Raw genomic sequence first — 14,283 nt, forward strand, 5'->3', positions numbered from 1 at the left:
ATCTCAAAACATTTTGTTCCAGGGATCCCCAGAACCAAAGATTTTAGTTAATAGCGCGGCATGAAGTGATGCGATATGAGCTTGCATATCTGCTATTTTTGAATAGATAAAGTATAAAATATGGCTGAAAATGACAAAGATGCTTTCCTGGTTTTAATGGGTTGCAAAAAAGAAAATGGAAACTAGATCTCCCCCCAAAGTGTTATCCGTACCAAATAGGACATTTTCTCCATGATGTTTGTTTTTTTCGTTTTTGTACATGCAGCCATGTTTCAGTTAACTAATCTGTTTGTCTTTTTATTTTAGTTTTATTTTGTTAGTTTCAGTTGGCTATAATGACCTTGGAGCAATGTGTTTATACTGTTCATTTAAGGGTATTATAAATTACATAGGATTTAAAACATTTCATTTGGTACAGTACATGTAATACTACCTTTTAGTGAATGTGATTAATGTCAGTGGCTGAAACTAAAAATGTTGCTTCATACAATAAAACATACCGTAATCAAACAATATTGTCTTTATACATTGAATTGTCTTGGGCAATCCGCAAACCTCAATCTGCATTGAATGGAAATAAGTACAATGATTAATTCATGTAGTTATATAGAACTTTGGAATAATATGCACATTACCACATTACCTTGCAAAGACCTATATATATGTAGGCATTCTGTATGACATATATGCAAAAAGACAGATATATGAGCTATATATGAGGCATTATGTAGGAGATATATGCAAATATATGAACCTGACTTTGGCATATATGTGGAAATATATGAGCTATATGACACATATATCTTCTATTAATCCACATATATGCACATATATGAACATATATGAACCTGAATATGACATATATGCAACATATATTCTGCATATATTTGCAATATATTGGCATATATGTTCATATACTTTCTTTCCTTGTGGGAGATACTGCTCTCTTGTCGTTGGATGCCGAGAAGGCATTCGATAGGATCGAATGGCCATATCTTTTTGATATCCTCAAACGCTTTGGATGTGGTAACCATTTTTGTAAATGGGTTAAATTGTTATACACCGACCCTGTGGCAGAAATACTTACAAATAATACAACCTCAAAACCAATTAAGATTCACAAGGGATGCCGTCAGGGGTGTCCTATCACCACTTCTGTTTATAATGGCAATAGAACCGCTGGCCATAGCTATTCGGTCTCATCCACAGATCTCTGGTATAACTATAGGTCAAACGGACCACCGTTTAGCTTTATATGCCGATGACGTCATCGTGTTTCTCAGGGACTTGCAGAGATCAATTCCAGTGTTATTAGAAGTGATAGAAACATTTTTATGTTGTTTTATGGTTGTATTGTATTCCACTTCCTGTGTTGTTTTGTCACTCACCATTTACCTGTCATGCCAGGCTCCCTGATCATCTACCTTTTGTGTGTCTCCCGCTCTGATCAGCACCAGCCCGCCCCTGGTTGTTCCCACCTGTGTCTTGTTATCCTGTGCTTACATTCCCCAGTCTCCCATGTGTGCTTCGTCAGTTCGTCTTGTCTTATGCCTCAGACAGATCTATGCTCTCCAGCATGCCTATGCTCTCATTGTTAACGGGACCTTTTTGTTCCTCACTACGTGAGCGATTTTCTTTTGTATTCATTTTTTCATCTCATCTAGAGATTAGATTGTGCTTTTCCTGTTCATATTTGGAAAATAAAGTATCTTACTAATACTTTACCTTTGTCTCCTGGGTCGTGCATACCCTGAGTTTCTGAGTTTGTAACATAATTAATATATTAAAAATGAACATACTCCCCAAGTTGCTGTATCTATTCCAAAACATCCCCCTGCCTCCTCCTCCAAACTTATTTTCAAAGTTAAGTTACTTTTCTGTGGAACAACAAATGAGCCCGCCTGCGCTTGGCCTTCCTGTGTATGCCCTTTGATAGAGGGGGCCTTGTGTGTCCTAATCCTCTCTGGTGCTACTGGGCAACTCAGTTAAGGACTATTATGTTTTATTTTACAAACGACAACCCCCCGGTCTGGAGAGAGATGGAGACCCAACTTTTAGAGTTACCTCTTCCCATGTATTTGTACTCAGCTAATGTGAAGAAACTTGAAGAAAAAAAAACACTAACCCTATTACTAGGAATATGATCAGAGTCTGGCATGAAGTAAGGAAGTACTTGGGCGAACCTCTCTCTCTCTCTCTCTCTCTCTCTCTCTCTCTCTCTCTCTCTCTCTCTCTCTCTCTCTCTCTCTCACGTTTTAGTCCAATTAGGGGAAATTATGACTTCATTCCAGGCTGAGCTGATAATGGGTTTAAGATTTGGTCAGATAAGGGGGTACAGAAAATTCAAGATCTATATGAAGCTTAGCGCAAGTTCAGGCAGGAAGACCTATCACTCCGTATTGCACGTCATGGCAATACTCGCTCCCTTCACTAGATGATAGGAGCGCCACTCCTTAGCTAACCTATCACTTCCCTCCATTCACAAGCCTAATTATCGCACCTGTTAATCCCTCTATATATGCTCTCCCCTTTTCTATCAGCTGTCTTCCAGGTGTCAACGCGCAAGTTAGTAGCTTACACTCCTCTTACGCCTAAACACTTGATACGAAAACCTCAAACATGTCTAATTCAGACTCTTCAGAGAACCTGGGATCTCGATCCCGTTTCCGATGCACTTCCAGAGGAAGCGTCAAACTCCTCAAGTCACCGTCGCCTCAGTTCTCGTCTGAGCGCCCGCAGCGGCTCTCGCACAGCAGAGGCAGAATTCCTCGTCGCCCATCTCCGGAAGCGGGGCATCACCCCAGCCCCAGATCTCCTGCTTTCCCAGCTCTGTGAGCTGTCGGACCAAGCCTCCGGTGCGGTCTCCCAGCCCAGGCCAGCAGCTCCAGCCAGCCCCCCCGGAAGAGGGCAAGGGCGCTCTCGCGGCAGCAGGGGGCAAAAGGTCTAAAAAAGCGAGTCCTCCAGGAGCTCGCTCGGCCAATACATCCTCCACTCCTCAGGCTCACTCCAGCGCCGCTCAGCAGCACCGCTCAGCAGCCCAGCGCCGCCCAGCGCCGCTCAGCCCGGGAGCTCCGGCACTCAGCCCCTCTTCGATGGTAGCCTAGCCAACACACTGCAATCTCTGGCAAGTTCTATGCTGCTAATCGACGCTCGCCTTCAGTCCATGGAGAGAGGCCAGGCCGGAGCCTCAACCTCTTCGGCGGCCCCGCCGGGTCAGGATTTTGCATTTGGCATGGTAGTTCCTTCTCACTCTCTGGCTTCTGCCCTCCCGGCTCCTCCCTCAGGTAGGCCCTACATTCCCCAAGCCGCTAACATCTCCTCACGGCTCAGAGCAAAAATCCTCGACGGGAAAGACATTAATTTGGTTAGCCTTATTCTGCCTTCTCCAGAGTGCGACAAAGCCATCGCCACGGGAGAAAGCATTACCGCGGTATTTAAATCTGCAGACCCCCGGCTCCTCAAAGACCTTTCTATAGGGCAATTTCTGGTAGCTTTTAGCATCTTCCGCGATGTCCTCTGCGCAGTTTACCCTGGAAGGAGAGTGGAGTTAGATGCTTATCTGGCCATGATTGGCACTCACATCAAATACGGGAAATCAGTGTTCTATCAATACCACAAAAGCTTCTCTAGCAAAGCAGCGCTACACTTAGCTCATTGTAACATCCGCCTGGACTGGTCCGTGCTGGATACCGAGCTGCTCGTAATGGCTACCGGCGGGCAACAAGTCGTCTCGTGCATTAGCTGCGGAGCGCAGGGCCACACCTCTCCGCTCTGCCCTTCAGTGCCTCTCTCCGGGTCTAGCATTTTCCCCACGCAGTATTCCGGGAACAATAAACCAAACCGTCAGGTGATTAAGCAAAGGGACACTAAGATTTGCGTTTCTTTTAATGAGAACGTGTGTTCTTACCCTTATTGTACTTTTCTTCACATTTGCAGTACCTGCAGGGATGCTCACCCGAGTTCAGTTTGCCCCAGGCGCCGGCCCCCTTTCCCGCGCCAGAATCAACGTGCTGGAAAAACCTTTTAAAACATCACCCCTCGACTCCCATTAACACCACACACTTAGCAGCTGCGCTTTCGACTCACCCAAATCCCGTGTACGTTGATTATCTTTTGTCAGGGCTCTCTCAAGGGTTCAGGGTAGGGGTCCTTTCTCCCCCCCTCAGTGACTTTAGTGGCTAAAAACCTTGCAGTCAGCCGCCCCAAAGAACCCACTATAGTCTCTCAGCTCATTAAAAAAAGAGCTCAACAAAGGATATTTAATCGGTCCTTTCCATTCCTCTCCGTTCCCAGTGTTCCGGACAAGCCCAATAGGGGTCGCTACACGCAAATACTCCGAGAAGAAAAGGCTCATTTTCGATCTGTCCGCTCCTCGCGCTGGGCCGTTCTGCAGCATCAATAGCCTTATTCCCCAGAGTATTTTTCACTTCATTACGCTTCAGTCGATAATGCCATCAAGCTCATCAAATTCGCAGGGCAAGGAGCGTGGCTCTCCAAAGCAGACATCACCGACGCGTTCAAAATAATTCCCATTCACCCATCTCAGTGGCACATGTTCGGTATCAGGTGGGAGTCCAAATTCTACTTCGCTGTCCGTTCAACCTTCGGGTGCAGAAGTAGCTCTTGTATCTTTAATTCTTTTTCCGAAGCCCTCTGCTGGATCCTCCTGAACATCGTCAGAATCCCCTCCGTCCTTCACTTATTGGACGATTTCCTCCTCATAGATCCCCCTCGGGACAACTCAGGCGACTCTCTAGCAAAACTCAAACTATGCTTTCAGGAGTTAGGTGTTCCCCTCTCAGAAGAGAAAACGCTAGGGCCCACCACACGCCTGGAGTTTTTGGGCATTACACTCGACTCTGTAGACATGGAAGCGTCTCTCCCCACGGACAAACTGCAGCGCATTCGCGACATCTCAAAAGCCTTCTGCGAGAAACAAGTTATCACCAAGCAGCAGCTGCTCTCCCTGCTCCGGAACCTCAACTTCGCCATGCCTATCATCCCTCAGGGGCGCTCTTTTATTTCCCGGCTCCTGGATACAGCGTCGGCTGCAGAAAACCTCCATGACCACGTCTTTCTAGATGAAGGCTGCCACTCAGACCTGCGGTTTTGGTCCCTCCTGCTCGCACACTGGAATGGCGTCATCTTCTTCTACGACGACCTCGTGTACTCCTCCGACTCCATGAGATTCTTCACGGACGCTGCCCCATCCGTGGGTTTTGGGCGTTTCTTTCAGGGAGAGTGGTTCGCAGGCTCGTGACCTCCGTCATTCCCCAGCCATGCCTCTTCCTCCGCTCTGCATGAGATCTTTCCGATCGCTGTTGCCTGCCACGTGTGGGGTCACCTCTGGCCCCGGAAGCGGATCTCAGTACTCTGTGACAACCAATCAGTGGTCCGGATTATTAATAAAGCGCGCTCCCCGTGCCGCAACATCATGCCGTTCATGCGAAGCATCACGTGGTCTTCCATCACCCACAACTTCCTCATCTCCGCTCGTCACGTTCCCGGCCACCTTAACTCAGTGGCTGATTCTCTCTCTCGCTTCCACTTCCAGACGTTCCGGAACCTCTGCCCAGGAGCCAGCGCTCAACCCGTCAGGATTCCTCCCCTGCATCTCCTCTCTCTCTTCTAAATAGAAGCCTCCTAGCAAGGCACCTCAAATCCGCCAGGTTTCTTATGAGGAAGGGCTTAGCCGCGTCCACCCTCAAAACATATGATTTCACTTGGAGAACGTTCGCGTTATTTTGCTTTTCCGTAGGCATTACACTTAAACCTGTTCTCATCTCCATCGTCTGCGCCTTCATGTGCTACTGCGCCACTGATCGCCACCTCAAACCCCAATACATCCGGGGCCTCTTAGCAGGAGTTCAGTTTAATGTTCGCTGTTTCGATCCCGGCTTTCCCAGCCTGTTCGCAAACCAGTCAGTCAAACTCATTCTCAAAGGTCTCATTAAAACGTTTCCCCCCGTCTTAGACCGGAGACGTCCTATTACACTCTCCACTTTACGCCTCATGCTCTCCAAACTTAGAAGTGGGTTGTTCTCCCCTTATATCGATGCACTACTTGATGCATTATTTCACCTAGCTTTTATGCTTTCCTCAGACCAGGTGAATTTACCACAGCTTCTCTTACGTTCGATTTCAATCGAGACGTCAGCTTTTCTGACATATCCTTTCACGCCAGCCATTTTAGCTTATATCTTAAACACTCCAAAAGCGGCGGTGCCTGCTCCGTCATCGCCGCCCGCAACGACTCCCAGTTCTGCCCTTATAAGGCCATGATCAAGTTCCTACGGCTTAGGACCTACCTCTAATCCTCTCTCACCATTATTTCTTATCTCAGGGAATTTTCCCTAACTCAACGACAGTTCAATCACTATTTAAAAGCAAGTTCTCATTAATAATAATAATAATATATCAATTTTATATAGCGCTTTTCTGAACCCAAAGACGCTCATTAAATCCGGGTTATCACCCCTTCTATACACGGGGCATTCATTTAGAATAAGGTGCAGCTACTTCCGCTGCTAATCAAGGCGTCTCATCCTCATCCCTGCAACAACTCGGACGGTGGTCCTCTCCGCTTCTCATCCTGCATTCGTCCTGACCTCAGTGCCGTGCTGGCTATCCAAAGGTCTCTCCAACCTTAAAATTGGTATGTATGCATATAACTGGTGGTGGTTCTTAGCATGTCAGCACATATGTGACCTTCTCCATCGAAATCAGTCGCATTGACCCGAAGACACATTTTGAGTTGTATACACGGTTGGAAAGAGGAGATTCCTAGCTTTCTAATGATATCAGGATTGTTTTTGTACTCCAAATATTAAGCGAAATATGTCACATTATATAATGACTGTCACAGAGTCCTCATTTTGAGAAAAAGGCCTTTAAAGTTTCCTCTTCTCTGGAATCCATCGATCTGATTGATTATTAGTGGAGCAAATGATCAAAATACTACGGAGGGAAGATATTTTCGTTTGGAGGGGAAGCTCGCGAGTGGTGTGTGTATACGTGTGTGCGTGTGGTGTGTGCGTGTATTTTTGCGTTGTGTGTATTGTGTTGTTCACCGGGGAAACCCTCACAAGAAACACCGGCTGTTGTTGTGCCTGCTGTGGCGTTAAATGACTCCGTTCCCCGCTTGTAATTATGCCGTTACAAGCTTCAAAGTTATATTTATCATCTGAATTTGCCGAAACAAGTTTAATATTCTGAAAGCCAAGACTCTGTTTAATTTAAATCAGATGAAAACAAACTGTAAGGATCCTGCCGTGTTATCTATGATTACTTTACTCTTACGTTCATAATGTCAGCCGGAGGGAGGGGGGCCGGCGCTGCTGGAAGAGCAGAGTGCGAGTGAGAGGTGCCTGTCTTCGTCCCTTCACAAGCTTAAAAAATGTACTTATCGTGTGATTTTGGAAATAAAAGTTTCATATTCTGAAAGCCAAGACTTGGTTTGTTTAAAATCAAACAAAACACCCGAACCCTGAAAAAATAGTTTTTTACGTAAATCCACGTTTATTCTGAAATGAGCCGTTGCGACTTCCGACTGATTTCGATAGAGCGGGTCACATATGTTCGCCCCGCGGCTCATGTTTATTCTTGCCATGTCTAACCTGTATGTCCAGGTCGTAACCTTCGGGTCTGTATAAATGTGTCCCTGCTAAGTCACGTTGCCCCGCACGTCCGGGAAGCCCTGCATGTTCAGGGACGCCCCATATGTCCGGGATGCCTGTACGTCCAGGATGCCCCGTACGTCCGGGACGCCCTGTATGGTCCAGGACGCCCTGTATGTCCAGGACGCCCTGTATGTCCAGGACGCCCTGTATGTCCAGACGCCCTGTATGTCCAGGATGCCCCGTACGTCCAGGATGCCCCGTACGTCCGGGAAAGCCCCGTACGTCCGGGAAGCCCCGTATGTCCAGGATGCCCTGTACGTCCAGGATGCCCTGTACGTCCAGGAAGGATGCCTGGGAGGCATCAGTATGTCTAAATTCCCACATGTATTAACCTCTCATTTCATCCATAGAGTTCCACTGCATCCCACAAGGTAAGATTTCTTCACGTTCAGTACTTCATACTTCACTTCTTTTGGGGGTTCATCGGAAACGGTTCTTTCCCTTCCCGAATGATATCTTACAAAACCTGGGCCTAAATGCCAAACACCATTTCATTCATTTGTGATGAACTGTCATCATTATGTTTCATTGATATAATGTGACCGATAATAAACATGTATTCCATACATCACGTCTCTAATGATTGAAATGAAGCTTAGCGCAAGTTCAGCAGGAAGACCTATCACTCCGTATTGCTCGTCATGGCAATATTCGCTCCCTCCACTAGATGACAGGGAGCGCCACTCCTTAGCTAACCTATCACTTCCCTCCATTCACAAGCCTAATTATCGCACCTGTTAATCCCTCTATATATGCTCTCCCTTTTTCTATCAGCTGTCTTCCAGGTGTCAACGCCCAACCCTCCTCCACCCCTTCGCCTCCTGCTTCCAACTCAGGCCAAGCTCAACCTTCTCCCTTCCAACCGGACCTAACCATTTATCACCACCACCAGGTCTAGACCCAGGGGGGTTCATCGGAAACGGTTCTTTCCCTTCCCGAATGATGTCCTACAAAACCTGGGCCTAATCGCCAAACACCATTTCATTCACTTGTTATAAACTGTCATCATTATGTTTCATTTATATAATGTGACCGATAATAAACATGTATTCCATACATCACGTCTCTCCTGATTGAAATAGGCTCAATGATGATAATCTGATGTCGTTTGAGGAGCTTGCAATTAGAGAAGGGGGTAAGTTTACCCGTCTTAAGCTCTTACAATATAACTGGCTGATGCGTAACATATATACTCCAGAAAAGCTAAACAAATGTAATGGTAATATCCCGGACTTATGTTTTAAATGTGGACAATCTAAGGGAACATTCTTTCATTGTGTTTGGCAGTGTACCAAGATAAAAACATTTTGGGAAGAGGTCAAATGTATGATAGAAGAGATTTTATCATTGCAGTTAATCATGGAGCCCAATTTTTTTTTGTCCTCTCTCCACCAACACACTTGTGCAGCTCTAGTAGAAAAAACATAAATTGAAGATACAGATTGTCTGATACATGACTGTATTTGTGTATTTGTGTTATATATCACTGCTCTGTTAAAGTGTTATATACTAAAGCTACACCACTTCTCAGATGCCAGTGAGAGTGGTTATGGATCGGTGTCATTCCTGAAGCTGAAAAACAAGGAAGGCCTTGTGCATTGTGCCTTTATGATGGGAAAGGCAAGGGTCGCTCCACTAAAGCAAACTACCATCCCACGTATGGAGTTAAGTGCTGCTGTACTAGCTATAAAGTGGACAGACTGCTCAGAAAGGAGCTCCAGTTAGAACTACAAGAATCAGTGTTTTGGATCGACAGTACTGCAGTCTTGAAGTACTTAGCAAATGAGGCCCTACGTCTAAAGACCTTCGTGGCCAATAGGGTTGCTGTAATACATGAAGAAACAAAGGTGGATCAATGGAGGTACATCAACACCGCAGAAAATCCAGCTGACTGTGCCTCTCGTGGTATCACAGCAGAGCAGTTTGTGGCCAGACAGAGTTGGATAGAAGGACCAGTGATCCTAAAAGACCCAGACTACAAATGGCCTGAAAAACAGGACAGTGTGAAACTCCCTGAGGAGGACAATGAGGTGAGAAAACCTGTCTTCATGCACCGTATAGACGTTGTTGAAGGCATGGACGCATTGGACAAGCTAATGCACTACTATTCAAGCTGGTATCGTCTGAAAAGAGCCATCGCATGGATGCTCAGACTAAGAAAAGGTCTCCTGATTCTAGGTAAAAGACGTCAAGAATTGGAGGTGCGTATCCACAAAGACGACGAAGTTTCAAACGGGCAAAGGGCCAAAAAGAAAAAGAAAACGCAGCAGTATGAAGGCACCTTAAGCATGGGGCTCCTTACTGTGGAGGACTTAAACGAATCTGAGATGGAAATCACCCGCTACTGTCAACGCCGCAGTTTCCCGGCAGAGATTTCTGCTCTAAAAAACGAAAAAACACTGGTCAAAGGTAATTGTCCCATTCGGAGACTAGACCCAGTGCTGCTGGATGGCGTTCTGAGAGTTGGAGGTCGACTCAGTAAATCTGCTATGCCCGAAGAATCAAAGCACCCCATAATCATGCCCAACAACATGCATCCTACAACGCTGCTTCTGCAAGATATACACGAAAGAGTCGGACATTCAGGAAGAAACTACATGCTTTCCCGTCTGCGCCAGAGATTTTGGATTCCTGCTGCAAATTCAGCAGTAAGAAAAATCCTGTCTAGGTGTGTGACATGCAAAAAATTACAGGCAAAGAGTCAAGGACAAAAGATAGCAGATTTACCTTCAGACAGACTGCTTCCAAACAAACCACCCTTCACCAATGTAGGTGTGGATTATTTTGGGCCTATTGAGGTCAAAAGAGGTCGCAGCATCGTTAAAAGATATGGAGTATTGTTTACATGTATGACTACCCGAGCCATACACCTAGAGGTTGCTCACACACTTGACACAGACTCCTGTATAAATGCTCTGCGTCGCTTCATGTGCAGAAGGGGCCAAGTGTCGCTGATGAGATCCGACAACGGCACCAACCTAGTCAGCGCAGACAAAGAATTACGGGCAGCTATGCAGCAGTGGAATCAAGCCAACATGCAGGAAGCTCTTGCTCAGAAAGGAATCCAGTGGATGTTCAACCCTCCTGCTGGACCTCACTTCGGTGGAGTATGGGAGAGGCAGGTAAAATCCGTAAAGAAGGTCTTAAAGTCTGTCCTTCACGAGCAAACAATTGACGACGAGTGTCTCCAGACTGTGTTGTGTGAAGCTGAGGCCATACTTAATGACAGACCTTTAACCACATCATCTGATGACCCAAATGACATTGAACCGCTGACGCCAAATCATCTGCTGTTATTAAAGAAACAGCCATTGCTTCCTCCAGGACTGAGCTGCAAGGATGACTGCTACACACGTCGCAGATGGAAGCAGACGCAGTACATATCAGACCTGTTCTGGAAAAGGTGGGTGAGTGAGTACCTGCCTGACCTACAGGAGCGTCAAAAATTGACTAAAGTGAAGCAGAATCTAGCACGAGGGCACATTGTCATGATCCTGGACGACAACGCCCCTCGGAGCTCGTGGCTTCTGGGAAGAGTCGTGCAGACCATCACAGACTCTAAAGGACTGGTTCGTAGAGTACTGGTTAAAACAAAATCCAGTACTTTGGAGAGGCCTGTGGAAAGACTTTGCCTCATTTGTGAATAGGACACTTGATTTTGCCTTTAAAAATATATATACGTATTTTATGTACATTTTTTTATATATTTAGTTTGTTTATTGAAAACCTATGTCAAGGGGTGTAGGTGAATTCCTCCCCCAAAAGTAAATGCAAACGTTGTTTGTTAGGAGTATAATTGAGCTATTATTAGCCATATGTTTGTTTGGAAATGACTCTTGTTATTATTATTAATTATAAGTCTTCCCGCCTTATAATTAGGGGCCGGAATTGTAAGAGCCATTTAGGCACATTTATTTATGGTAATTAATTATGGTTTTGTGAGCCAATTTAATATTCTTTAATTTAACTTAAATGAGCTGAATAACTATGAATTATTATTATACTGTTTTTGTAATGTGTCATCTTGCTTATGGACAGCTCTAGTTTATGTTTTGTTATTATTTATACAAAGCAATAGTAGGGGCGTGCTCAGGTATAAATGACGCTGCCTGCATGACACAGCAGGAAGTCTAGAGAGGCAGTTGGAAAACGTTTTTGACCGCACACATCCGTATGACCAATGGATCTTGTTTGTTTATTTGTTTAAATACCGTGCACATGTTGCACGTCGGCAGTGGCCCGCCAGCTGATCTATTGAACCTCTCAATAAAGCACCAGAATGGAACGAGCAAGGTATCTGATTTTTTGAATATACGCGAGTCAATACTCGAGCTCGCCTCCTAGACTAAGTGGCCTTTGAACATGGATTTCTTTGGACAATTGGCCACTATACCATCATTACAATGAACAAATAAACGGATTATAATGGTTAGCCGACCGGAGCTTCCGGTTTAGGAGGTGCACACGCAGCGTCTCGTTTTAACTGACCAATGGTCATGTTTACATGGATTTATAAACTGCCCCTAATAACCGCCCCCCCTCCAGAGACACACTGTCAAACACACTCAGACTTGCTTGATATGACATTGAAAAAGTTACATTAAATAATAAATAAAAATAAATTACAATAAAATGACTGTTGTTTAATCTTCACATCTTGTAATCATGTCTATAATTTGGAGCACCAAATTATTGAAAAGTATCGATAAGAGTATCGAAAAATACCGGTATCGATAAGCAGTATCGGTATCGATAAAATCCTAACGATACCCATCCCTACTTATGAGCATCCTTATGTTCGAACATGGTGTTTGTTATGGCCTTAGATTTGTGTATAATTTCATACAAAAGATAATTAATAATAAAACTGAACAGAGTATCATACTGTCTATAGAGTAACAAATGCAAGCATTGTTTCCTTTGATAATTAGAGGAATGATTGACCAACACAATCCATGAGGATTCTAACTCAGCAGATAGTGAGCGCAGCAGGCAAACAGGTAGTTGTATACAAAGTGTCCTACCTCTGATCAGCTTATGTGGCCGTTCACACATGGCGGCCGCTCTGCTCTGCTTCTGTCTCTGAGGATTATCTTCTTTAACATTACTGCCGCAGGGTGCAGAGAGAGGATGTGGGTCAGTGTGCACCAGGCACCACAGTGACATCATGCAGTGTGCTACTGATCCACTGTATGAGCATCAGAAGGGTATGAATAGACTGCTGTTCACGGCTCAGTACAGTAAATGTCCCCAAATGAATACTGCACCTATACAATATTTGTATTTGTCTGATTCCTTAAAACTTCGACCTCTCTGCCCCCAGCTGTTCCTAATAAATCGAGAGCAGGATAAAAACCTTTGCAGGGTTCATATGTTCACTGTATGAAGTTAACATTTGAATTCAACACATATCACTTCTTTTAAATCCAGGCCTAAAACTGCATTTGATCCTAATGTTCTTACATTTCGGACTTTACTTTATGTTTGACACCGCATTGTTCCTGTCACTTTCTATTCTACTGTTCAATTTAATTTTAACAGATTTTTTATTTTCTATTGATTTTTTGTGTATTAATTGTATTCATTTTCCTGATGCCTGTCCGTCTTTAGTAAAGTACTTTGAATTGCCTTGTTACTTTAAAAATAGACTATAATGAAGATAATTTATAAATAGAGAAGTACTATTTGCTATGTAAAGATATAATGGATTAATGTCATCCCATTAATGTTATGTTACATGTGGGTGTCTCTTCTCCCACCCTTCCGCAGGCCTTAATGTGCTGCAAAACCATAACTATCAGAATGTAAGGAGGCTGAGAAGCTCCACAGAGCTCCATGTTGACAATCAAAAACCTAAATCGTTACACACCTCCCGTGGAACTACTTGAGGTTTCTTAGCAGATCCACTGCACCCTCAGGCCTGAAAATGCTATTTTACTTTCAGGATGCTGGTATGTTGGCCCAGGATGCAAACCAAGAGAGGCTTGACCTCCCACAGAGTATTCAGCTGCTTAAACGGCTCTGATCACATGGGGTCTAAATGTGGCACCTGATGTCCTTTAAAAAATAATAATAATGATGTTTTCTTATGCTATTTTTATGATGATTTTATGTTATATTAGGCAATGTTCTGTCATAAACGGTTGGGATGTGGTTTTGATATTCTTGTGTGCTTGCTGTGTAATCAAATTCCCCTATGTGATCCCAAATATAAAATATTGATAGTAACAACATTTGAACTTTATCTGCTGCAGCACAAATGTTGACCAAGAAAACTTCCAGCGTATTTGCATGTGCATGTCTACAGATAGCAGCTGCTCACTGTAGCTAAATGATCACAGGAGGATTAACTGAATCCTCTGACATGTAACAGGAAGGCACAAATGTTCTCAATAAAAGTCGAGAAACATATAGAAACACAAGTAAAGTCTTCATGATTAGTCAGAGTGAACAAAAACAGACAAACACAATTCACATACCCGCTGCAATGATCTTCTTCCTTATCCCTGTTTTCTCCTCCAACGTCCCCAAAAAGTCTGTCACCATGTTTTTCTCAGACATAAACTTATCCACTCGGTTTTTGATGGACGAGAAGATGTCCAGC

At 44.5% G+C, this 14,283-nt stretch overlaps 1 protein-coding gene across 3 annotated transcripts in view; it reads right to left on the minus strand.

Moving 5' to 3' along the window:
- reep6 (receptor accessory protein 6) overlaps nt 1-12,807 on the minus strand; it is a 92,793-nt gene extending 79,986 nt beyond the window's left edge. For all 3 annotated transcript variants that reach the window (XM_034080525.1, XM_034080524.1, XM_034080523.2), the window contains exon 1: nt 12,704-12,807. In XM_034080525.1, the coding sequence (XP_033936416.1) occupies nt 12,704-12,734 (31 nt within the window). In that variant the 5' untranslated portion in view covers nt 12,735-12,807. The remainder of the gene's footprint in view (nt 1-12,703) is intronic.
- Nucleotides 12,808-14,283: the final 1,476 nt, after the last annotated feature.

The sequence above is a fragment of the Pseudochaenichthys georgianus genome, chromosome 4 (assembly GCF_902827115.2).
Source record: "Pseudochaenichthys georgianus chromosome 4, fPseGeo1.2, whole genome shotgun sequence".
In the NCBI taxonomy this organism is placed as follows: Eukaryota; Metazoa; Chordata; class Actinopteri; order Perciformes; family Channichthyidae; genus Pseudochaenichthys; species Pseudochaenichthys georgianus.